This window comes from Ambystoma mexicanum, chromosome 1p (genome assembly GCF_040938575.1).
Source record: "Ambystoma mexicanum isolate Mex_15411 chromosome 1p, UKY_AmexF1_1, whole genome shotgun sequence".
NCBI lineage: Eukaryota > Metazoa > Chordata > Amphibia > Caudata > Ambystomatidae > Ambystoma > Ambystoma mexicanum.
Window position 1 is genome coordinate 214242807 of NC_090921.1, and position 25737 is coordinate 214268543.

Here is a 25737-nt window from a genome sequence, read left to right on the forward strand (position 1 = left end):
TTTGAGACTAGCAACAGTCTAGTCTGGTAATCCATAATCCATCTTGTCTGCCTAGGACCTCATATCGCCTATGTTTTTATGCACAACTTCTCCAGGTGTTTTCCGCATCCTCCTGTTCCACCTGCATGCATTAATCAGTCTTGATTCTGAGTTTTCAGCGTAGACTTTGAGGTTTTCCTTAACCTGTCTGCATTGGTTCCTTCTCTCATCTGCTGCTTTTCATTTATTAGTTTGCAGCGTACCGTTTGAGTTCTGGCCAGCGTGTCCCCCCTCCTCCTGCCTGGTTTCCCTTCTTGCTGCGAAACTTCTCTGTTGTGCCCATCTTCATGCCCATGCTGTGACGTATCCATCGCCTGCACTTCTAGCTCTTGCAGGAAGTCCAACAACTTAAACGAGTTGTTGAACTCTGGTTTTTTTGGTCTTTCGTGTCCAGCATCTTTGCCAGCGACAGCAGTGTATCTCAGGTCCCACTTTCTCATTAACGGCCTCAAGCTGAGAAACTTCCTTAGGACTTCCAGTGTTTCCTTGAAGAAGTCCGGCGAGATGTACATTTTCTGGCCTTCCCACAATATTGGGTTTTTGTGTTTAGTGACTCGCTCGGATCTGACGGACATGCAGGTATTTCAGGAAACACGCCATTATTGGTCACAGCGCTTGCGGATTGCTTCCATTCCGTATGTGCACTCTTTGTGTGCGTTGTATTTCTAGGGTTCTCCCGAACTTCAGTTTTAGATTTGCAGGTATCCACTTCTCTAAAAATGTGAATGGATTTGTTCCTTCCACTTTTTCTGGAAACCTGAAGAAGCGGATGTTGTATCGTCGGCTTCTGCCTTCTAGCTCATTTTTGGCAGAGCGCAATATATACATTTCAGCCTGTAGAAGGAAGACTGTCAGCCACCTCCTCCACTCTCCCTACTCTCTCCTCCACTTCTTCCAGTCTGTCTGTAAACTTGCTCATTTCCACCCTAACACTGGAGGACCTCCCCATTTGTCTCCTTTGTTCTTGTGTCCATATTTGCCACCGTCTCATTGAGGTTCACAACCTGCTGCAAACGGTCATTTCAATGCCTCAGACAATCCACCCGTCCCCTACGTTGATTGGTTTTCCATCTCCGGTGGGCAAGTGATGCACTCAGTGCCAGAGTTCCTCTCCCCCTGAAGTCACCTGTCCTTCTTAATGTCTCCTTTCCCCTCCTCCCGAAGTTTCGCTCCTTCCTTTCCAGTGAATTTACAAAAAGAGATCCGCTCTGCGCCTGACCTGGACTCAAAGCTTTATGCCAAACCTCTTTGGAAGCGTCCCAGCATTGAGAACACAATCCTTCAACCTGCCTCAGGCTGTGGCCTTGCCATACCCTCACTGCTGAAATTCCTGCTTCCTCAGTGCATTTATTATGGCTAGTGTGAAAGTCCCTTGTGCAGCTGCTCCCCTTGTAATAGGTGACAGTAGTAGCCCAGGGTTTCCGAGGGAAAGGACTTTTTTTTCTCCCTGGGCCCATGCAGAAGCACCTTTTAACAATAAGAGCCACACACGTTATTGTCCAAGAGATTTCTGGCGCAGGAGGGACTCTTTCCTTTTACATTGCTGCTCCGGGTGCGTTGGGCCCGTCTCCTGTCGTCCTGCTTCGGCAACTGAATTGGCCACATCAGCGCCCAAGCCCCTCGCTTGTTGCATGGCGTGTGGGCTTTTCATACTGCCAGCAAATCTCCATCACTCGCAGGTCTTCCTACACCCACTCTCCCTCCATACCCCAATGCAGAACTGCGTTCTTCTGTCTTGCGCAGCGCTGCACTGCAACGGCAGCTTCCCCGATGTCTGCCGGGCAGCCTTGGAGCCGAGGTCTGCTCCTCTGCTCGCCCGAGCCAGCATTCACATCTCAGTCCAAGGCAGGTAAGAGCTACCTAATGACCAAGTGCCATTTTCTCCATTCTTCCTTCTGGTCAGTCGGGAGTGGGTCGCTGGCAGTTGATATAGTCTCCAGCCGTGCTTATGGCCTCTTCACTCCATGCCGATGTTACTTCGCCATTATTTCCAGCACTTTAATGAGGTAGATGCTCCTTGCACTCCCTCCTATTTCGGTGGGGAGTAAGAGGGTTATGCCCGAGCGGCTATTTTCATGGGCAGTTGACCAGGCCCCCCAAAGAAGATAATTTTGATGTTGGCTTGAATATGACAGAGGAACTTTTCTCAGTCAATGTGTTTGCATTTTCTCCATGTAAAATTCTTCTTGCATTTGTAATGAAAAAGTGTAGACCCATCAAAGGGAGAAGCCTATACCCTTTCCTGGACCTCATGAAGGAGTTTTGTACTGCAGAAAAGTGACCTTCTTCATGGCGAGACCCAAACACATGCCTCTTGCCAATGTATCTCCCTGTCCAATAGCCGACCTGAGCATGTCGTGGGTTATGGTCTTAGCGTCTCTTAGGCTAGCCGAGAATTCTTTTTTGCAGTCTCCACTTCGGTCTGGAGTAAAGACCTCCATTTTGTTCACCATATGCTGTTAAAGTGCACTAGAATTGCATTGCATTGGCTTGTTGCAGGTGTAGGGCGCTATTTGCCCCCCCGCCCCCATGCGGTCCAGGTGTTTATTTCTCTTTCTCTGAGGGAGATAAAAGTGGATGACTTGAGGCCATTTTAAGACAAACTCGTTAGGGCAGTGGAGCAGTTGGCTCCAGGCTCACTAAAGAATAGGAAAACTAATGTAAAAAGAAGGTAAGATTCTCCGGTTTATTAAGGGAAGGAAACAGAAAGTTAGGGCAGCAGAGAGTATGTGGCAGAAAAAGGCAGACCATTTTAAAATAGTTTATAAACAGGTGCTCCATTCTTATAAAAGAAAGATTAGGATAGCTAAGAGGAGTTATTACTCCAATCGCATTTTCTGCAACCCGGATTATATCTCAGGAAAGTGCTGAAGGAATTGCGTGAGCCAGTGGCTATCAAAAAGACGAATACCTTTTCAACAGTTCTGTGAAGACCTGGGCGAGTTATTCCTGGATAAAATAAAGTAGATTCAGGAGGACCGAGAGGCACTCAAGGACCTTCAAACAGCTGGGGCCTTATTGTCAGCATTTGTATAGATCAGTAAAACTCACCTTTTGGAGGTTATGGGGAAGCAAAGACCCTCAGGAGCCATTCATGAACCCTGTCCAGAAAGGGTTTTGAAAGCAGTTCAGGAAGTGATTGCTCAGGATCTGTGTCAGATTATTAAAAGATCTTTAGAAACTGGCATAGTGCCGGATATTTTAAGAAAGGTTCCAGTGACTCCCTTACTAAAGAAATCCTCCCTGGACCGCTCCTGCTGCGCTAATTACAGGCCCATTTCACTCCTTCCTTATGACTGCAAACTCATAGAAGTCTTGGCTGTACAATTACAATTCCACGCCGAGTCCCAGTGTTGGTTGGATATGGCCCAGGATGGCCTTCAACCCGGCAAGGGTACATAATGAGTTGTCCTATCTTCTGTAGGTGACCTCAGAAGGGCAGTTGATCGGGGAGGTGCCGGCCTCCTGATCCTATTGGATTATCTGTGACCTTTGACACTGTGGACCTCGATATTCCCTTGTGTAGACTACGTAGTTGAGGTTTGAGAGATTGCACCCTCAAGTGGCTTGCTTCTATTCTATCTGACAGATCACAGGTGGTGATATGCCCGTCTTTTAAATCTGGTGTAAAACCAGTCTCCTATGGTTCTTCTCTGAGACCACTGCTTTTCAATCTTTTATTTTTGGTTTGAATTTTTTTTTTTTTTTAAACAAAAGTTATGCAAGGCATATAATAAGTACAGCCAATGCTTTAAGGTACAAATCTAGCGAGCAATATGTGCAGTAGAGAATACAAATAAGGTATATGCGAGCAACAAACTCATTGAATAAGGGTATAAGTATAACAGAACAAAAAGAAAACAAGAAAAGAAGAAACAACGTTAACAAGGATATTTGTGGCATCCAAACATGAAAGAACTGTAGATAGGAATGTGGCTATTAGCAAACAGTCACATCAATCCATGTTAGACAGGCAATGGGATGGGGGTGGACAGCCGATTGAAATAAGGGCCATCACACACCCCACTCCGGTGGGCGGGGGGGGGCGTTGGTAGTAGAGCAATTTTCATGTATTAAACCATTAGATGTTGTAATCATTTTCAAGTAGGTGGTCTTGAAGTATCCATTTCAACCCTTAGATCAATTGGATTTTGAAAGGTGGAAGTATGCCCATGAAGGGTAACTTTGAGAATAGCTGGACGGATGATGCCATATCTTGCATTTAACTGTCCCAGGGCAGGTATGAAGGCGAGTAGTTCTTTTCTTCTGCCCGCTGTCGCATTAGACACATCCTGGGATATGAATGTCTTCTTCCCACCCCAAGAAAGCTGCTTTATTCGCTTCACTTTATCCATTATGAAAATTCTCATAGAACCAGCAAGAGACCTTTAAAGTATATGTTTATGGATAAGTCATTCATCCAAGGAGACAGCTGTGTAATAATGCACCAATTAATGCACCTCCGCTATCCTTGCTTAAAACAGTGTTTTGAGGCTTTACAGTAGAAAGTGCCATTTAGTGGAAGTTGCTTTTAAAAAACGGTGAGAAGTAATTTCCTTAAGGAAAACAGTCTGTGAGCAGGCACAAACCCTGCCGTCAAAAATGTGAACCTTCATTTCTTTTAACTGGGCAGCAAGTATGTTTATATACCGCTTCAAAGCAAGCAAACACCGACTTCCGGTCTTTATTCCTCTTTTGAGCCCGTGTTATGAGGGAATCCGGATACCGCCCAATACGTGATAAGGCCCTTTGTATTGCTTAAACATTGTTTTTTAACTGGAGACTTACAGTGTGCTGCTCTCGCTGGCAATTTTCAGTATATGCACCATGGAGTGTCGTTATACATTTTACAGAGGGTTGCTCCCGCCACGGTTTTCCATTTAATAAAGACTTCCCGCTTTTCCCATTAAAGTATTTTGAGACAGGCTGGCACTGCCATTGGTTTCCATTAAACATGACGCAGAAAGCGCTGTCTCATGAACAAATATTTTGTAGCTGGCTTGTGAAATTGTTTTAGAAATAAATACAAATTTGTGAGGACACCTTTGGGGGGACTGGCCCAACACTATTTGGTGTAGACTCATCATGAAACCATCTATGCAAACATTTGCAGTGGGCTACCCCACCCACTATTGTCAATCAAATATAACTTTGTGGTGGGCTGCCCGGCCATTTTACCAACTATTCCCCAAATATTTGCTGACTGATCCTTGCATTAGGGTTGGCACCAACCAGCAGCACTTGCACTCTTGCAACGCATCAGGCACTCCCAGCATGCATCTCTTCTGGATCATTGGATGTTGTGTTGCTCTTTATCTCAAGCTTGAGTGCACCACTCTTGCCACTCGTCTAGTCTCCTGGGATCTTCTGATCCATTAAAAAGGCTCTACCCCTCTCTGGCACTGCCCCTCTGGCCCTTCACTATGTAGCATGCTTTCTCTCTGCATTGGGGCATTTTCACAATGCACACCAATGCTGAAGCAGGGTTATCACCGGAGAGGCGCCCTCTGTTTCGTATGAGATTGGGCGCTTGCACACATATGAATCCACTCTTGATGCTCCTGTAGATCCCACGCTATTGGTTCCTCCCCAGGTCCCTTTGAAGATCCTGCAGAAGTAACTGCTACTAGCCTTAAAACATGGGTCAATACATCCAGCGGTGGACTGCCCAATTGATCCTCCTGTCCATTTAAAGGCACCTGACCAACTGAAGGTACATGCGACTGTAGCAATCACCCCCACTTAGAGGGCAGGACGTACAAGGCTGGGCGCACTAGCAGTTTTGCTCGAGCCATGGCGATGGCTCAAGGCTGTTACTTGGGGATGGTCTCTGCACGCATTGTGCAAGCCCAATGTCTAGCAAAAAAATGTTTTAAAGAAACGATGGCAGGCGTCATATTACATAGAAAAGGGACTTCGGAAGGGAGTGGGATGGAGAATGGTTCAGAGTTCTTGGAATGTTGTGGGTGCATGGGGAGCCAACATGGTGATGCTCCCTTTTGCCGCCAATCCACATTCAAGATGGCAGCACCCAGGGCAGGGGCCCGGGTGGCTGGAAAAGTGGTCAGTACACTGTTTTTTCGCCCACGTTTCCAGACACCTGATTGGCTGAGCGAAATTTGGAAGCTTCTCCACTTTAGGGAAAGGGTCTGCCATGGCCCTTTGAGGGGGTCTTCGTTCATCTCCCTGGGGCAATTAGCAGATCTGCTTGATCTACATGTCATGAAAACCACTTCTTAATGGTTACTTTTTTCCAGATCTTTTGGATGTCCAAGGGGTCAGTGGAAAATGAGGATCAGGCTTGGTAACTGGAGAAATAGAAACAAATACACAAAATCGCTTACACTGGGGTCCTTTAATAAGCCATTTCTAAATCAGCTACTAAAGCCAAACGACACTGTGTCGAGTCATGCACTGTGTGTCTTTCTTTTGTGGGGGCACAAAGGATACTTTTCAAGTGGTTTCTCATAGCTCATAGAAAAGAAGGTGACACCAAAACGTTTGTCTGATGTACATCATTGGCTCTGGAAGGATGGCATCTTGTAAATCAAGCTCTTTGGTGTGGGCAGGGCAAGCACCTCAAGTCTGGTTGTTTGGTCTTCCTACTCAAACTCTTTAGGGAAATACAGCAACACCAAACTAAAGAGCATCTAGACTGCAGCTCCCATAATCAATGCGATTGGGTTAATAGTGCACTAGTCCAGGAGGAGGAATGGTCTATGGAGTCGCTAAAGAGATGAGTTGCAATACTTTTTTTTTTTTTTTTTTAACTTCCACAACTTGAACTGTAAGTTACGTTGGAATATATTCTAGAGTGATACAGCACTGTTCACAGAAGTTTTAGACTAGAGATTTTGGACTTCGCACTGTGAGGGTCCATCTTAGATGGGGAGTTTGTTATCCCGCTCACTGTTTTTTTGTTCGCCTCAAACCTGTACACTGTTGTGTAGTATTACCCCAGATGTTCTATAGATTCCTCCCTATAGATAGGTCCAGTTACCGGGTTCTGTCTGACTTCAAGAAGGACGCCAAGGCCAGATCTCTATCCTTCCTTATGGAATTGGTTACAACTGTGCCAACTGAAATGAAAATGGGATTGGGTCCTTCTCCTCTCAGAGATCTTCCCCGTGGCCAATGTCTCTTTCAACGTTTACACATTGCTAGGCCTTCGCTGCTCTTTGCTCAACTGTCCCATTTGTACTGTTCAAGAGTGGTTGCCTAACTCCTCCTGACCTCTCGGAGATTCCAGCTTTAAGGTGACCCAAACCTTTCTTCCCTCTCTGATTTACATGTGGACTTAACTGGGTCCTGTACCCCATGATTCACTTGGGAATGAAGCCTTGGATGCATATTTTATTTTATTAGTTTTAAAAAACATTGTTTAGAAAATGTAGGAAGGATAGTGGCCAGTCAGCAGGGAGAGCAAGAGAGGGTTCCCAGGGCTGTTCCCTTACGTGTGCTTCCTCACCATTTCCTTTACCCTTCTATATGATCTCGGTATTCTCCCTGACCCAGGATTCCTTCTGTTCCTGCCTCTGGCTGACAGGGTCCACTGGAAAATCCTTGCTCTGGCTAAATGATGCCCCCCCTTCACCTCAGACCATCCTTTGCCATCTGATGTTACTTTCCTGTCCAGCTCTCTGGATGCTACCACATTGTCTGCTCTGGCCTTTCTGCTGGCTTACTGACTCTCCTCCTCTGGCATTAGTCCTTTCTGGGGTGTCTCCACTTGATGTTACATTTACAGACTCCTCTGTACCACCTTCCCAATCACCTCCACCTCCTGCGTATTATACTCTTTCCTCTAATGTCACCTCATCTGTGTCACTCCCAGTCTCTGATGTTATCACCTCCACCTTCTCCTTGGGTTTAGCCAGCTTCTATTATCACCCAAGTTCCATACACCGCTTCTTGACTAACACTCTTGTGTCCTGATGTTATCACCTCCTCCCACAATTGTCCTCCTTCTGTTGTTACCATTATCACCACCTCCTGTCACCATTAACTCTGACCATCTCCCCTTCAGCATCTCTCACGACCTTCTGTCCTTTTCTCATCATCTGATCTCACAACCTCCTCCATCATCCCTTCAACTCTCACAGCCTCCTTCACCCTCATTCCGCTCTCGGGTACTTCCACCTTGCAACCCTCCTCACTTTCTCCATTATCTGCTTCTTCCATCTTTGTCCGGCCTTCTTAAAAAAAAGTATGCATCCTGAAATCCACACTCAACAAACTGGGCAGCATGCTTTCACAATATGCTGATCCTCCTCCTTGGTGGGACTCTTAGTGAGGGTGTATACATGTGCAATTGGTTGTGGACTGCAATTGACTGTTGCCCCAGAGTTCACATAGGAGGAGGGCGTCATGAATCACTGATATCGCCCTCTCTGGATGACCTGGTCGCTCCGGCGCCGTATTGCGGTGTCCATTTTCATCTGTAACATGGCCGACGCTGTGGGGGAACCTGCAGTCTAGCATTCAGGTACTACTTGCAACTTTCTTGAAAAGTGCTACGCCCCTACGGCTCGGCACGTATCAACGCTCGGCTTGTCTGTGCTCAGCGCTTCGGTAGAGTTGTTTCCTGTAACTTTTCTTTCCCCGCTCTGCCTTTCTGATAGCTCCCCGACTCTGCATGCTTGGGAGGCCCCTACTTAATCCTTGTATTCTTTTCCTGGACAGTTCGGCCTCGCACCGTTCCTTGCTTCTTCTCACTTGCTCGCAGTTAGATGCGCAAGCCGCTTCTGTACTTCCCTGGACTTTGGTTTACTCTTCCTGGCGTACTTATCCATTAGTCCTTCCTGGAATCCACCCTAGAATCCTGACCACTCCCTGGTCTGAACGTCTCGACCCTGGGCAGGTGCCCTGGGTACCTCCTGCCTGGTACCTACCTGCAGGGTGGCGTCGGAGGAAACTCGTCCATTCCTTCATGAGACCTGAACCTCCAGGAAAAAGGAGAAACCTGTGACCGCAAAGAAAAGGACATCCAAAACCAAACAGGTGAGCCAAGAGTCAGAGGAAACAGAATCTGACAGAGGGTAAAGGTGTCTTGGGCTATCCTGCCCTAATGGGCTTGTGGAGTGTGCTGCGGCGAGGCCACCAAGACTGGTCTGTGGTTAGACATTATGATTGTACCCGGCCACATGATGGGGCACCAGGTAGGGTGATAAGGGAATACTTCTCATAGTGCTCACAGACTCAACATCCAATGGCTCAAAATGGCATCTGACCTTTGTGAGAAACTGGAGGGTATTCTCACTCTTAATTTCCCTGGATCCTCTTCTCAAGTGACAAGGGAAAGGCCATCGCACTTGGATCCTGAACCCTGGGGGTGGATACGCGAGGGAGGATCCTCTGGGAGTGGGATGCCCGAGGGCCACACATGGTATCTCCCTTTCCCCATTTATGATCAACCTTTCCCTTCCCTAGCCTTTATAGGCTACTGCAAGACTTCTCCTCACATTGCCTCACATTTAAAGTATTGGGATGAGGAAGAGGAAACCGTAACGTACACTACACTTTCATTTTACCACTTTGGTACTGGGACGAAGAAGATGCCTGCAGAGAATGGCGAGAGTTCGGCCTGTCCCCTTAATCATAGTCAGGTAAACCTAAATAAGAATCCACACCAGCAACCTGGTAAGTGGTTGCAGGTGTATGAAATGAGCGCCCGAGAACAGTACAGGGAGACCTGTGGGGGCGAGGGGGAAGAGACCAGCAGGGGACCCTTTCCATGAGGGAGGCAGCCATGGTGGGACCTGTGGAGGATTCAGGATGCAGTCAGCAGCCCAGAGAGGAAGCCTCCGTATCATGGAACTTTGCAGGAGACAGGAAGATGCCTTACGCGTCCACACACAGGTAGTGGAACTACCAGCGTGAGCAAGGTGGTCCCTATGGTGCGAGCGGGGCTCGCAGGAGCTGGCCCGCTGACCTGCAAAGAAGAAAAAAGTAGCAGGAGTCGCTGAGGAACCTCGCCGATGACCAGTGAGTGTCGGGGGGAGGCACTCGACAACTGGGGCATTCCTAGAGGGCACGAGTAGGTTGTGAATGCATAGTAATTACCTAACTGAATGGAAACTTGAAATTGAGCATAATTAATGCATATTAATTTCCGAATTGAACAGCAACTTGAAATCAAGCATAATAAACGCACATTGTATACTGAACTGAATGAAAATTTGATAATAAGCTAATTGAAAATCTGTCGAATGCTGAACGGAATGAAACCTGCAATCCAATTTATTTAACACGGAACTGAGTTAAACGTTAGTGCAAGTGTGAAAGAGTGCTGTAGAAAGGTGGGACATGAGCAAGACCACCACAAAGTGAAATCAATGAGAAAATGCCTTGCGGCAAAGCCAAATACTGGCAGGAGGCGTGTAACACATAATGGCAGCGCTAAGACCCCAATCAATACAAGTGGCTGAGTTAAAGTCTTGGGGAAGGGAACCCTGAGACTTAAGGAACTAGAAGTATGGTCTTAAGAACGAAGTCTCATGACCCTTTACGTTTGAACTGTGATGCGTGGAACGGAACCCTGAGGATTGGGTGGAACTGCGTTACCTTGAATGTTGGAAAGGTAACATACTTTTGTGGAACTTGTTTGAACTTGGGGAAGGGGAGCTAAAGCGGAGGCTAAGATCTGGAAGAAGCTCAGAACTTTGTGTTGACCACCATTTCTTTGATTATTGACATCCCTACACATTGTTTAGCTTAAGTTGTGAAGGCGAGTATAGGTTTTAGACACAGACAAACGTTTCATAGTTTTGTTCAGGTAGGGACATCCCACCTTAGCATAGGGCAAGTTAGATCTTCTACCATGCTGACATTTAATAAATATCTTTTGTTTGAACTTTAAATCTTTTGTCTGTGTCTTGATTCATGATGTCTTCACACCTTCCCCCTTCATCCAGACTCCAGGACTGAAATCGCTACACTGGCTCCCAGTGGCTGCGAGGATTAAGTTCAAAACCCTCTGCATTGTCCACAAGGCCTTCTGGGGCCTTGGGCCAAAATACCTTCAACTCTCTCTTCCTAAATAGCTTCCTTCTCGAGCTCTTCCCTCATCCACCTCCAACTACCTCAGGGTCAGCAGCTTCGCCAAGCAACGAACTGGGGGTAGATCTCTCTCCGCAGCAGGGGCCTCCCTCTGGAACAGCCTTCCTGCCTCCCTGAAACCTGGGGAGAACCATCTCCGGTTCCGGAAGCACCTCAAAACCTTCCTTCCTCTTTGCCTCCGCTTTCTCTCCCTCTCTCCCCTGCTAAAATCACTGAACCTGCACTGAATCAGCAACTGGCCACTCACCGATCTCGGTCCTTGGCCCTGCCACTCTTCCCTGCACTGCCTACCTGCACTACAGGACTGTCTCTGTATCCTACAGCCCCTTCTCCCGGCACTTACCTTGCACTTGCCACCAGCTGGCCCTATTATTTATCTTGTATTCTACTAACCATGTACTGCACTCTCCTTGCACTTGCCACCAGCTGGCCCTATTACTTATCTTGTATTCTACTAACCATCTACTGCACTTCCCCTCTCCCCTTCCCCTTGCACTTTTCCCAGTCCCCCTACCCTTGCACTTGCGCGATCTGAATGACACCTGGCCTAGTAGGATCGTTGTCTGTTCTCCCCTTGTTCCCCCCCGCCTCGTCGCGCCTTCAAACACTTGTGTATAGGCGCGTTACAAATGCCATATCATATCCCCCGAGCCACCACCTTGCTGGTCTTCAAAACAAGTCAAGGGACTACACATTAGTCCCTTTAGGCATTATTCCATCCCCATATTGTATGTAAATAAAGGTGTCAAACAGTATATTCAGTATTGGCTATTCTGTGCTGCCACCTGTCCATGTGACAGGTACGATATGTAAAATGTGCATGTGGGTAGACAGCCTGAGTGAAACACTAGCTCTCACTGTACACTGTTCTGGAACTTCCTGGACTACCTTGAAGCCCCGCCTACCAGATCATGATCTTAAGGGAACAGCGAATGAGTGCACAGCAATCCACAGTGTGGCTATGCAAGTCATTCACACAAAGAACCTCCTAGGTTAGCTTACCTTGATGGAGCAACTGATGAGAGAGCCCCTGGAATGTGCCTTCAACAGGGATTTGAAGAGTTTCTTCTTCTTCTCCAGGTCTGCAGCGATGTTCTCCTCATCCAAACAGACAGGCTCTGAGATGCCACCAGTGAAGTCCACCAGGGCCTCACTAGTGTTCCCACCTTCCAAGGTCTCGTAGCAGCCATTCAACCTGATGGAGAAGGAGACAGACGAATCTTAGCAGTTGCAGTCTTGAGGATGAACAGAGGCACGGAAACAACTGGACACAGAGGCAGTCAAAAAAGGAAGTCCAGGAGACACCAAGAAATGCCAGATAGCTAGAAACAGACTTCTTCTGGGGGCCCTCCCCTTCTACAGCAGTACCCACTTGCATCTCATTTTCTTAGAGCACCCCTTGTTTCTGACATTCATTTTACCCCACCTCCTTACATCCAAAGCCAGAGTGCTGGTAAAGTCCATCAATGAATGCTTGCAAGGCCAATTGCCAGAACTTTGTGGCAAGGTCAACCAAAATAAACTCCCAAATGTAACCCCTCTTTACCTACACCGCAGTGCGTACCTTGCATTTGTAATCCATCTATTCCCCTCAAGACCCTCCATTATCATTTATGCTCCTCTGCCCACAGTTTCTGTATCCCCTACAATACCCATTTTCTTTGTACTTCATATCCCCTGCAGACAATATTCCCCTGTAGTCTACCTGCACTATTTTGAACTTTACTCTGCAGCCTTTTTCTCATAAAGTGTCTGCCCTCTGAAACCTGTCATGAAGTCATTGGTCCACATCCGGTCCCTAAATGCTGCCTGCAGTCTTTTCCTCCCCAGTCACTTTTTTATGTCCTGTGTGTCTATGGCTAAAGGTCCATGAAAATGCATTTTCCATTTTTGTATGCTCCTGAATCCTTTCACTTGCCCCTACAAACTGTATAGACTCTCAGTTTCATACTCCCATTTCTGATTTGCCTTTCCCTTCCTAACCCATAGTCCTCCCTACATACCCCTCTACATGTACCCTGGAAATTCTATCCCAGCAATTGTACACATATTTTTGTATCCCTTGCTGTACGGCTCCATTGGGAATCTGTTATAGCTCAGTTCGCCCTGCATAAAAGACACTCCCTTCACTGTCTCCATTTAGTCAGTCTTGGTTGTCGCGCAGCAGCCCCTTTTGCAATTAAATCGCTCTGCCTATTCCTAGATGGTACAATCTCTCTGCAACAAGTATTCCTACATTACTGACCACCTATGCCAGTATCATCCACAGTCTCATTTCGTCACAGAAGGAGGCAAAGCCCTCTGCAGCCACCCGCCTTCCACATAACTCCCCCTAATCCCTCCCAAACAAAGCTACCCATTCTGGTGGTAACTCTTGACCAAAGTCTTTCTCTCTAAATTCATTCTCCTCTGCTGAACTCTCCATTTACCGCTCTTCCTCTGATCACTCCATTGTTCCCTTTGACATCTCAGTCACCTCCCACCCTCTACTCCAGCTGTCCCCTCTTCAATGACCAAGATGAATATTAATCAGTACTCTCTTGCCCTTTAACTTTATGATGCAAGGATATTTCTCTGGTCTCTATCCCCATTCATGACTCAAATCATTGAATGTGCTTTTTTCTCAACTTTCACTAATCACTTATGGCTCCCTTTGCCCAAAACTAATCTGCTTCCAAATTCACAACTTCCCTTACCCATCCTTTGCCCTAGATCACCTCTGAATCCACACTCTCAAAATCAGCATGCTTTGTGACCAACAACATGGGCAAAAATCACAGAACCCAAAATCATCCTGCTTGGAAAACCTAATCTCATCCATTCACAATCACCCTCAAAAACTTTCATCTACCCTCAAATCTTTGCTCACACCTCCTAAGCCAATATCCATTGCCTCCTCTCTTTATGCCAATGACTTTGCTCACTTATATTTCTATAAAATCTCTAAAATGGGTCATAATCACACAGCCATTCTCTCTCTCCCCTAACTACCTCACTGTTCCATCACTCAGCTGCGTTGCCCGTACCTCTTAACTAATTACAGCAGCAATTCATCTTGCATATTCTCCATCTCCCCCTTCCCCTCTGCTGCCCTTCTCCCTCTCCCTTCAAATATACAGTTGTCTTCCCCTTTTGAAGAAACCCTCTGCTGATCCAAATGTCTTGATGAAATATTGCTCAGTTTTGCTCCTTCCCCGTTATTCACAGGTCTTTGAGCAGTGGCTGGGTCTCCAACCGGGTTACCAATTACCTTGATGATAACGGCCTTGGAGATCCATTTTTAACTGGCTTCTGTTGCTAATACTCAAATGAGACTGCACTGAGGCATGTCTCCAACTTTCTCTCCGATGCGCAGCCTTCCGAACTGTCTTCTATACTTATTCCCTTGGATGCCTCTGTCGTGTTCAACATCGTTGACCACTCCTCACTCCCCAAAACCTTTGCAAATTTGCTCTTACCTGGATTGCTTCAACCTGGAAGGCTGATCTATTTCGAAATATACAGTCACTTGTAAATCTCTGACCTCAAGCTCTTCCTGTCACCATAAGAAAGGATCAGTGCTGGATCCTCTACTCTTCTCCCTTCTGCCCTAGAAGACTTATGTCATGTAAGGCGTTAACTATGACCCCTTTGCAGAGGACACCAATATCTTTTTCTCCTTTCCCTCCTTCACCCCAGCCATCTTGGACTAGATTACCACTCTAATCCATTAGTGGTTGCCTCTTTGCTTCATCATGTTGAGCTCTTCAAAACCAGATGTCCTATTTCTCTTGGCTTCCAATGCAATTCCTACCCACCTTTTCGGCTATCTCTCCCCACCTGAACTTCATACTCCCTCAACTAAGGCTCACAACTTGGCGGTCCTCTCTGATAATGACATCCAAACCAAAATGTAATTGCTATCGCAACCTCTGCTACTCATATTAACCTGCTCAACGTTCAAAGAATGTATTAATGTCCTACTCATTACTATGAAAACGCTAATCTGTTGTTGTGCTCCGCAAACTTCACTACTGCTCATGTCTAACCCTTAACTTTCCCCTCTAAGGCTTCCTTCCCTTAGACAAAGTTCTTAACTTTGCTGCCTGCATTATCTACAATTCACCCAGGTCATCACCTACTTCTGCCTGCCGATACCATGCTGGTTGGCTTTCCATGCACAGCTTGTCCCTTTGCAAGTTCCTTCTTCTAGCCTATGTGGTTTTATATTTTTGTACAGTGCTCCTCTTTTGTTTTAAGCGTGCAATGTTCTTTCATCGACTACTGTTTTTGATGGGTTTTGAACAAACATTTTTCACTGAAAAAAAACCAGCGAAAAATGTATTTTTTATTTGGGGGGGCACCAAAGCCATCCCCTCACCCATTTTTTGTATTATTCCCGACACCCCGACCCTTTATATGGCCTTTCCCACCCCTATATTTTTCGATGAGCTTTTTCAGTGAAATATTTTTGTTAAAAACCCCATCGAAAAAATAACCAAAGTAAGAAACGTATACCGTTTGAAACAATTGCACTCCCCAGGTTAATGTTACCTTTGTAAGTCACTATTGTCTTCTGTTTCGTTTGCTTTGTATTTTCGCTGCTCTATGTCCCACTTTTTTAAAATACTCCTAAACTGGCTCACTAGTTCTCAGCTTTTTACTATTGTACGGGCGCCCTTCTGTGGATTCCATCTGCTATCGGTATGTATGTTATTTCAAGCTATTTCTGATTGGACTTAACCTCCCTGTTCTTCAAGTATACTCTACGTGCTTCCCGCCCGTAGTTATTTCTTTTTGGTGGACAGAAATGTGCACCCTGGTACATTAACCAAGGAGTCAGTCCAAAATATCCATCTAATCTGGAAGAAGGGACAAAAAACCACACCACTGAACATTGATTTATTTAAATGTATAAAGCGCGCAAACAGCCCAGAGGCATGGAGGCGCCGTTACAGGTAATGAACTTAGTTACATGAGGCATAAATCAGGCATTTGTAGAAACATTGCATGCAGTTAGCCCAGGCAAGCACATTGTAGAGTAATTGCATACCAGTAGTCAGGGCAGGCATAGTAGAAACAATGTGTGCATATAGTCCAGTATTTAGGAGAATAGTAGTAACATGTAACATGACCTTCATTGAAAGACATTAAAAAAAAATATATATATACAAATAAAAGGTGCAAGGAAAGGTTTGACGCTACATTGCACAGTTTTTAAACCCTAAAATAGGTCAAAGCATGGACAGGTTGGTTAGACAAGCTAAATATATGATGCTAAACTGGTAAAATTAATTCGCTGTGGAAGTCTGACTACTCAGCAGATGGCCGCCATAAATTGAACTCAGAAAGAAAAACATGCTGGCCATTGAAAAATCCATTAGGTGCAAGAAGAGAGTGCATGGAATGATGCCCCGAGGAAGCCACCTGATCTTCCCAAAAAAAAAAAAAAAAAGTCCACGCATTCTGGCTAATGTCATTTTGTACTCTGTAGCTGAATGTTGACCAAAATAAATTAATAATTACAGGTACCAAAATGCAAAGTGATGGCAGCCTGAAGTCCGGAGCCCGATGGGCTTCCCAAACCAGCCATGGACCACTGGAGATCGCTGTAAACGCTCCTCTGACTCATATACATTTGATAAAGTCTCCTGCTTTTAGTCATTCTTTCATACATGCATGTAGCTTGCTATATATTGTCAAAAAATGCACATTCAATTAATACTTTCCCTTTTCCCCCCACTTTTAATGATCCAAGCGTCCGAAATCAGACCGCTTCCACCCTGAGTAATGCAGCAATGTAATGATTGGCTAAAGTTTAGGCTGGGAGGGTCACGTCGGTTTCGCTTCAAGTCAGATATAAGACCCCCCTTGGAGAAATGTACATCAAACAAGCATTGGCAATAAACCATTGGCTCTTGTATGGCATTAGAAGGGCAACGGCTAACCTCCTGGTACTCTTCACCATTTGAAGGTTGATGCCATATTTCGGCTAGTTACTACCAACATTTTCCAGGCATGCCATATAGTGGGCAAGTTGAGGCACCTCTGAACTCCAAATGGTGTAAGTGGGCACATGATGGCAAGACTTAGCAAATCTGAGTATGCAAGCATACAGCCACTATGTACTGTGTAATGCATAGCATTTCATTAGCAGGAATAGCCATCATATCCCAAGTACAAGCTGAAATGCCCACCATATGTAGGGTATGGCATCAAAGGTCCAGGTACTTCTAAAACATGACAAGTGCAGCCTCGGATCGGGCAGCACTTCCGGGGTGGAAGAAAGCCAGTTTTACTTTCTCTATTACTGCCATGTGTCACAAGTACTTTACCCAAGGCTTCTCTGCGAAGTCCCACTCAAATACTTCTTACGACTGGAGTTGGAAAGGGAAATTATTCCCTCCTAGAATATTTAAGAGGAACAACTAACATATTGCCAACCTTACTCCCTTACTCTTAAGAATATTGTAAACTTGGCTGCGATTTCTGTCCATCGCAGTGGATGGATAGCTTAAGTAATGTCCATCAGCGCCTAAATTCTTGGCTTTTCCATTGCTCATTAACCTGAGGTCAATCACTTGCTCATCACAGAGCCACATATTGGCAAGGGGCAAAGGTCTGTGTTGGGTGTGATTTGGGTCAGGTTGATTAGGTGGTCGGTGATGCAACTCAGACACTGCCTCTACTGTGGGAGGAAGAGCAGGTAAACTACATCTGTGCACATCATTGTGCCAGCCATCCTCTCCAAACCTTCTGCTTCTCTATGAGCTTCCTGGAAAACAATGTTGACTTGTAGGCGACTTGCACCACCTCTGAGCCAAACCATACGATTTGGAATTTGATCCATGCAGATTCATACATCAGTACTCCCCCAAGTACCACCACAGGGGACAGTGAGATGCCCTAGACACAAAGCAACAGGCAATCACACACAAATGAATCGAGGGATTCCTCGTTGGAGAACATCAAATAGACAGGACAAGACAAAAAGACACCAAAATTGAAAGGTGAAAACACACAGACTGCAGCTTCATGATGTCCCGCCACATTGCTGTATACAACTCAACTCAAGGAGGTCACCATACATGTTCCCCTCAGCAGATTTTCACTTTAAATCACCCTGGATAAAAGTATATCAAATTTCCTTAAATTATCATAGGTCCCTCTAGTTCATCGATACATATTATAACAATAGCTAAGTACCATACATAATGATAACAAGGAGTGTGGGAGCCCCTCTAGTGAGAACGGACATGGGTTAAATACCCTATTCTATGGAATTTCTTCCACTCAGGAGTGTCTACAACCACGTTTTAGCTCACTGCACCCTTCACAGAGGAGAAATATCCATTTGCATATCAGTCTTCTCCCACCCACTTGGGCATTCCAGAAACGAAATGCTAGGCAATTCTCCTCTGAACAAGAGTACCATCAGCAAACCCAGACACGTGTTTCGGCCGAGTCAGGCGTCATCAGTGAGGTGAAGCCGAGTCTTTTTAAGACACCAATGAGCCAGGTGTCCATGTCTGGATTACCATAGGTTACTTAGGGTGGCACCCCAAGTTTTACAAATGTGCTTAGGTCCCATCTCTCTCTCTGGACTTGGGTCCTTTCCTCCGGTTTTTCTTCTTCGACTTGGCCTACTTTGTTTGCTACCCTGCCAAGTACTGCCACGAGAAAGAGAACTCAGATTATTCTCTTGATTAGGGTTATTGGCCCTGGTTTGTCTTGTTCTTCTTGGGTGTAGGTCCTTGACCCTTCCCAGGTGGTCAGTGTAATTCTCCCATTCACTGACATGAAGAAGAGGAACTTTCAGGTAGGTCTGATGCCCATGAGGGCCAATCTGGGTGTCCCAACTATTAGGGCCAGGGAGAGTTTGTTATGCCTGTATCCAGTCAAACCCCAAGTCCCATTCGGGTCTCCTGTGCTTTGCTTTAATTTCGCAAGGATGTTGGAACATTGCCAGCGCTTCCAAGGACAAGGGTGTCTCCTGCTTCGGGCTTCTCTACACGTCTGCGCCGGCCGCGCGGATTCCCTCTGATTGGCTCAGCTTCTCTGCGGTTCCCTACACATGTTTGACGGCAGAATAGTCTCTCTCTGCAGCTCGACTTCGTTGGTTTCTCTCCATGTCTCTCAAGTTAGCGCAGTACTTCTTTGCACATTTCTTCTTCCTTCTGGCATTCAGGACCACTCCTACAGCACCAGAGAAAAAAGGCTACATAGGTTCTGCAGAGTCCTCAGCGTTTCCCCTTCTCTGGTCCCCTGAGCAGCTTTGAACATCCCGCACTTGATAGTTTCCACAGCTGCTGCCTGTATCGGCTGGAGTCGACTGGCATCTTTGTCCTCTTTGGTTTATATACAATGTAGCCGGTTCCCAAGTAACTTGTTGTAGAAGTCCTTCATCTCTTTTGATCTTGATACAGACGCGGGCCACTTTGTATAAGTACTTGTGTGGCAAGGGATCTTCATGTTTCCTACACTCTTCCTCGTCCCAGTACGTTTTAGATCCCCTATAGTTATCTACATGATAACAATACATACGTTTACTCTTCAAGAAGAGGTTATTTTTAGAAAGAGAGGTTAGAGTGTGTGAGGGTGTATTGATGTTAAAAGGGCTGTACTCTAAGTGCCCGTACTCACCCCTAGAGGGGAAATCCCTCCCCTTGAGATCCTACCGCATTATACCACCCACGAGGGGCCTATCAGGTAGCCGCCTCACTTCCCTGGCCACATGGGAAGGTGATGCCCCTTGGGGTGAAGTGACAACATCTAGTTAATCATCACAGCACACTATAGGTTTCACACACCTCAAAGCTACCCTACATATCATTAACATTAAGCACATTTTATTTGGGGACGGGGTAGAGGCTTAAGGATGCCTAAGGTGCTTGGTAGTGCCAAAACAGTTGAAAGGTTCTACACATCATGAGTTTAACTCCTGAAAGCCAATCCTGAAAATGCCATTGCCTTGCAGTCGTCAACCCTGAAACTGATCTGCATTAATCAAAACTTTCAGGATGATTAATGTTGCTGTGCTTTCAAAAGTTAATCCAGTCACCCCAAATCATGTTCCCAATTTGTTTTTGGACACCCAACCCCTATCCAGCAACTTCGCACTCGAAGTGACCCACCCTGCAAATGAACGTCACCAGGCATGTTTTAGGGGCGTCTATTGGTGTTCAATATGCTTAACAGTGCTCAAGCATAATCAAAGAACCTAGGCACTATGCAGGCATCAAGTTTCCAACCCCCCAAAAAGTATGCTGTAAGGGTCATTGCTGTGGTGGGACAACCTGCAAATTATTCACCATAAGCATTTGGGGGGCACTTAATGTTGCTTTGTGTGTCAAAAAGGACAAAACATATGATTCTTCTAGAAGCTTGTCAATTCACCCCCTCCTTCACTCCCATGCCCCATATACACCATCTTGAAAGAGCCAAGAATGTTTACTCAAAGTGAAATTATCCCAAGAGTTCCATGGCTTGATATGGTCCCCTCCAATATATATTCTCACTAAGCACTCCTTTGCTGAAATGGTGAAATGCACGCCCTGCAACCACATGGTTGCTGGGAGTCTGTCATACATTAGGGCCGGAAGCACGCTCCCTGCCCCAACGTATTCCATGGGGACTGGACATTGCATCTCTACACGATTGTCCAGCACCTCCTGAAATGTTCAGGTCACACCTTTGCGAATAAGGTGACCCGAGCATTTATGAAATTAGCGCAAGTGAACTGAGCTCATTCTCTGCACTCCTTTCATTTGCGCTGCTTTCTGAGATTCTGGCCCTGGGCATCTTCACGTGCAACCTTATGATGTAGAGTATTCTCTTGCAGTGTCTTTTGGGAACTACCTCTACCTATCCACCAGCCGTCCGATCTCCTTTGAGTAAAGTCTGACTGTTCTGCCATAGCTACCAAAAGGAGAGTTTGGTCAATCTTTGTTAGATAGTTTCACACCCCCCACCAATAGTTGTGCTGACTTGAACATGCAGTAATGGCCCACATTTCCAAAACAATACGCCCAGAATGGGACCACATGTCATGTTTCCAACCCCAGAAAAATATGCTAAACCTTTCATGGCCTTTGACGGCCCATCCTGCAAATTATTCACACTTTTGGGAGTGCTTAACCTTAACACATAGGCTTGGGGTGGGGGGGAATGGGAGGGGTCATGACCTACTGTCACTAACCCCAAGTGACACCTATACACATGTCTAAAGAGAAAAAAAAGGACCATCATTCAGAGACCATGAAAATCTTAAGTGCACTCAAAACGTTAATGTGCTAGAGTGGGGGGGAAGACTTCTGCAAGTGTCAGGCTACGAACTCTAGGAATTTAGCAGAAAAGCCAATATGCACTTGGCATTTTAAAAAGGTGTGTTCTCCTGATGTAATTGCTCTAGATGTGAGGTTTTCAGACATTTATGAAAAGGCATTAGGCCGGTTCCTCTAGGGAGTGTCGGATGGAGCGAATTCCAGATCTTGGCCGCTTTTACCGAAAGGAAGCATCCGCCCTGGGTTTCTTGACAATAAGGGGAACCATTAATAATCTTTCATTACTTGATCTAAGGGATACATTGGGGATGTAAAGTTTGAATTTAGTTGGCAAATGGGATCTGTTTGCCAGATTCAGGCTTTTGAACACGAGGGATAAACTCTTGAACGGGACTCGCATTTTATTGATGTTCTGTTTAAGGTTCGTAGAGCCGGGGTACGTGATCACATTCCTTGATTTTTAGCAGAGTCTCAGCTGCTGCATTCTGAATTCTCTGCTATCTAGACATAAAAGTGTTAGGCAGACTAAATAAATACTATTGTTATAGTCTATTCGGGATGAGATAAACGTATTCATTTTAATTCGATGTGGAGGACAGGTCTGGTAAGAGATGCTTCATTTTTCTAATGAGAAAGGAGCTTGTATTTGTGACTGCTGTCATGTGTTTGTTTGGGGATAGTTCCTGATCAAATGTAAAACCTAGGTTTTTAACTTCTAGTTTAGGTTCTAGGCATTGGTCAATTATTGTCATTATGCACGTTCCTTAAGGATCAAGCCTAAAATTGCCGAAACGCAAACCATGTGCTATTTTGCAACTCTGTTAACCTATGCTGACAACTCTTGGGGTTCATGCCCAAAATTCACTTTGAGGAACACTAATCACTCGCCCAAAACAGCTTAATGAGCCTAAAAAGGCCAAAACAAGCTGCCCATTCACTTTGCCCAGGTCTTGCTTCAAACTCTCGAAAGATGTGATGGAATTATTGTGGCCTTTAGCGGCCCCACTTTCCTAGAGTTATCGGTTTAAGCCACACGTCCTAAATCCAGCAGAGTATTGCCAATTTCTTTGGTTTCAGCAATACATTGTATTTTGAGGCGATATGAGGTGCTGGCTAGAATAGTGTGTTAATTAACAATCTTATTGAATTGTTGTTTTAAATTAAAATGGCAAACATTTACTAGTGCCATCAATAATAATAAGAACAAGCCATTGCCCGCTTATCAAATACGAGTATTGAGCTAATCAATAGAGAGACAGACGGGGGTCATGACAACAGATAACCATGAAAGGGCAGCGCCTGTAGTTGCATTACACATCATTTATTGAGGTGACACCAGATCACACCACAGACAAATAATTGATCACAGAACGTATAAGTCAGTCTATCAAAAAAGGGTTGGGCGCGACAATCTCTGATCCAGTTCTCCATCGTAAGCTTCGGCATCACTTTCCAAATCCTTTGAATCGAAATGAAATTAAATATTTTATTTATATCGCGCTCGTACACAAGTGTTTCAGAGCGCGACCAAGCGAAGGGAAGGGATCAGGGGAGAACAAACAACGATTTTACTAGGCCCAGTGACATTGACAATGCACAAGTGCATAGGAAAGGGAAAAAGGGGGAAAGTGCATGGAAGGGGTGAGAGGTAGGAACTCTGCAACAGAGGAGAGAACAGAATAAATAATAATAAGTAACATACATGAATAAAGGCGATAAACAATGGTAGTGCAGCCAGCAAGTGGCATGTGCTAGGTTAGTCAGATAGGGTGTATCTGATAAGTGCAGAAGAAAAGTGGGTGGGGACTTTATGGGTACAGACACAGATCCAAGTGCAATGGGTGGCCCGGAGGCAGTGCAAGAGGGTGGCAGGGTGAGCAGATACCTGGGTCCGAAGGAAAAGGGTGGCCAGGAGCAATGTGCCGAGAGATCAAGGCAGATCAGCAGGGGAGAAGGGGGGCAAAGGCAGAAGCGAAGAGGAAGGTCTGGAGTGGTTTCCGGAACCAGAGATGGTTCTCCTCAAGTTTCAAGATGGCAGAGAGGCTGTTCCAAAGGGAGGACCCAGTTGAATTAGTCTCTTTGCCACCATCAAACCAGTTAGGGCAAAGAACTTTGCATATTCACTTAGCAAGTCGGCAAACATTGCCTGAGTCACCAATCGTTAAAGTATGCTTCTGCAGAATCAAACTTTGTCTAATGCCTTTAGACAACCCCAGCATGGCCATTGGGGTACCCAACTCCAGCCAACAATGTCAACAAACCTTATTGTCTTTTTGGTTGCCTTGATATATTTGGCACAGATGGCTCAAAGAATGTTCCAATGCTTTCAGGCGGTTAAATGGTTTTTATTAAAGTTATGAATGGACTTAAGTACGCACCTCTCTCTCGCTCTCTATAAATCACTGTTCTCCCTAATCCAGGCACCCATTCCCCAAATTAGTAGATACAGATTGTTTCACCCTCATTCAAATAAATACTACATAGACTAAGAAGTTATCTTAAAGCAGGTCTTCTTAACTTTCCCTATACTATCCAGTGGTTAGTGTCCTAAAGGGTTTATAGGGATATGCCATAAAGATGCTCTGCCCAATTCGGTCTTCTTTAATTCACTCCCAGTTACTCCTCTCACATCCTGATGTTCTTCTCTCGCCAACTCCACCCTTCCTTATGCCTCCTGCTCCATTGCTTCAATGTCTCTCTCTCTTCTCAAGCTTTGCCTCTACCCTTAGTCTTTCCTCCGGTCCCTCCCTCCTCCACAACACTACTCTCCCCTCTTGCACTCACACAATCACTTCACATCCACTCCCTACTCTCCAAACTTTACACTTTTACACACTCAAACAGCAGTACCATTTGCACTCCCTAGACAATACCGAAATAATTGTGCCAAAACAGGTCTGGGGTTGCCATTGGACTTGTGCAGAAGGGATGGGACCTACAGTTTGGGCGGGACTGCCTCTTTGGGGTGGGACCAAGACCAATTTGCATATGGTCATTTCCCTTTATGTAATGGTTTGGCAGGCGAAGAAGGATGGTCTGGAGGGTTGCCAGAGAAACTGCCAAAAGCTTAAGATTGATTCTAACCCTTCCAGCCATCACCTCTTTGTTTTGCTTCATTCTTTGTGCGCTGCTCACTGTGTGCTTAATGTGTTACTTTTCCAAATCTGTTTTTCTGTATGCCCTGAAAAGTTGTGGCTATGTTGTGGGAGCCAAAGTTGTGACGGACAATGCATGAAGGCAAAATACTTAATTTGGGGCACATTTAGAACTATAAGGCGGAATTAAGTGTTCTCAAAAAAAGGCTCTAAGAGGATAGTTAGCTGGATGCATCAACAAAACCAAGCATTTGATAGGTTATGTTTTTCTAGTTAAATGTTTTAGATTGTGCCAACAAGAAACATCTTGAAATCAAAAAAACAATTCAAGGAATTAAAATAAATGCATAAAATGCTTTCATTATCTTTGGCTACATTGTTAGGGCAATTTTGTTAGGGAGACAATTACCTGCAGAGTACACTTCGACTGAGTTCAGATGAAATGCACTTCAATGTGACATTTTTAAGGGAACAAGGAGTCTAGGTGGTTTAACATGATGCTCATTGGCAACAGCGAGGGTTGTGTAGTCGAAAACATGCCCCTTGAAGCATAGAAAGGGGGTACTAGGGATGAGAAGAAACCACCTGCGAGGAGAACAAGCCATTACTTGGGGAGAAGCGAGGTACTGTGAGAATCCTGAAGGTGTCTAACCCACTAGTCCCCAGGGATCCGTCATCCAGGTTGCCAGGACACAGCCATTGCTTTTGGATCTAGTTCCTGGGGTTGGACCAATGCAGGAAGATCACCGGAATTAGGGGGTCTTCGGGGTGTGGGGCACCGGATGGTGAGACGCAGTATCCCCTTGCCTCTAACAACTTTTCCCCATCCTAGCAGGTAGGTTACCTAGGAACTCAAAACACAAACACTTTCTGACTGACAGCTCACCGTGAGTGACAATGGACTAACATCAGAGTTGTATACCTGACATGTCCCAATACAATGGTCAGGCAATTACGGATCATTACACACACGTGACTTACATCACACTTCCCCCACACGTATAAAAGGCGGAGCACAAAAGCACACTCTGAGCGAGGCAAAACACACCAGGAAACAGCAGTTCCAAGATGTCAGTTGAATACAAGGAGAAAGACGGCGAGACCAGAGAGGGCTGCAAGAAGGGAAGCGCCCTTGACCTGTAAAATCTGTTACTTTGGTGTACCTTGGAAAGTAAGAAACCTAAGACCAGGCACTAAAGCTGCTCAAACCTGCACAGTGTGTCAGAGGTACCAGGGACTCACCCATGTCCATAACCAAAGTGGGGAGGAGCGATTACCGCCGT

General features: G+C 45.6%; 1 protein-coding gene across 3 annotated transcripts in view; it reads right to left on the minus strand.

The window, feature by feature from the left end:
- The window catches only part of LOC138567882 (calpain-5-like), a 167027-nt gene that overhangs the window by 40933 nt on the left and 100357 nt on the right, over positions 1–25737 (minus strand). For all 3 annotated transcript variants that reach the window (XM_069646379.1, XM_069646377.1, XM_069646378.1), the window contains exon 5: positions 12100–12292. In XM_069646379.1, coding sequence (XP_069502480.1) covers positions 12100–12292 — 193 coding nt within the window. The remainder of the gene's footprint in view (positions 1–12099; positions 12293–25737) is intronic.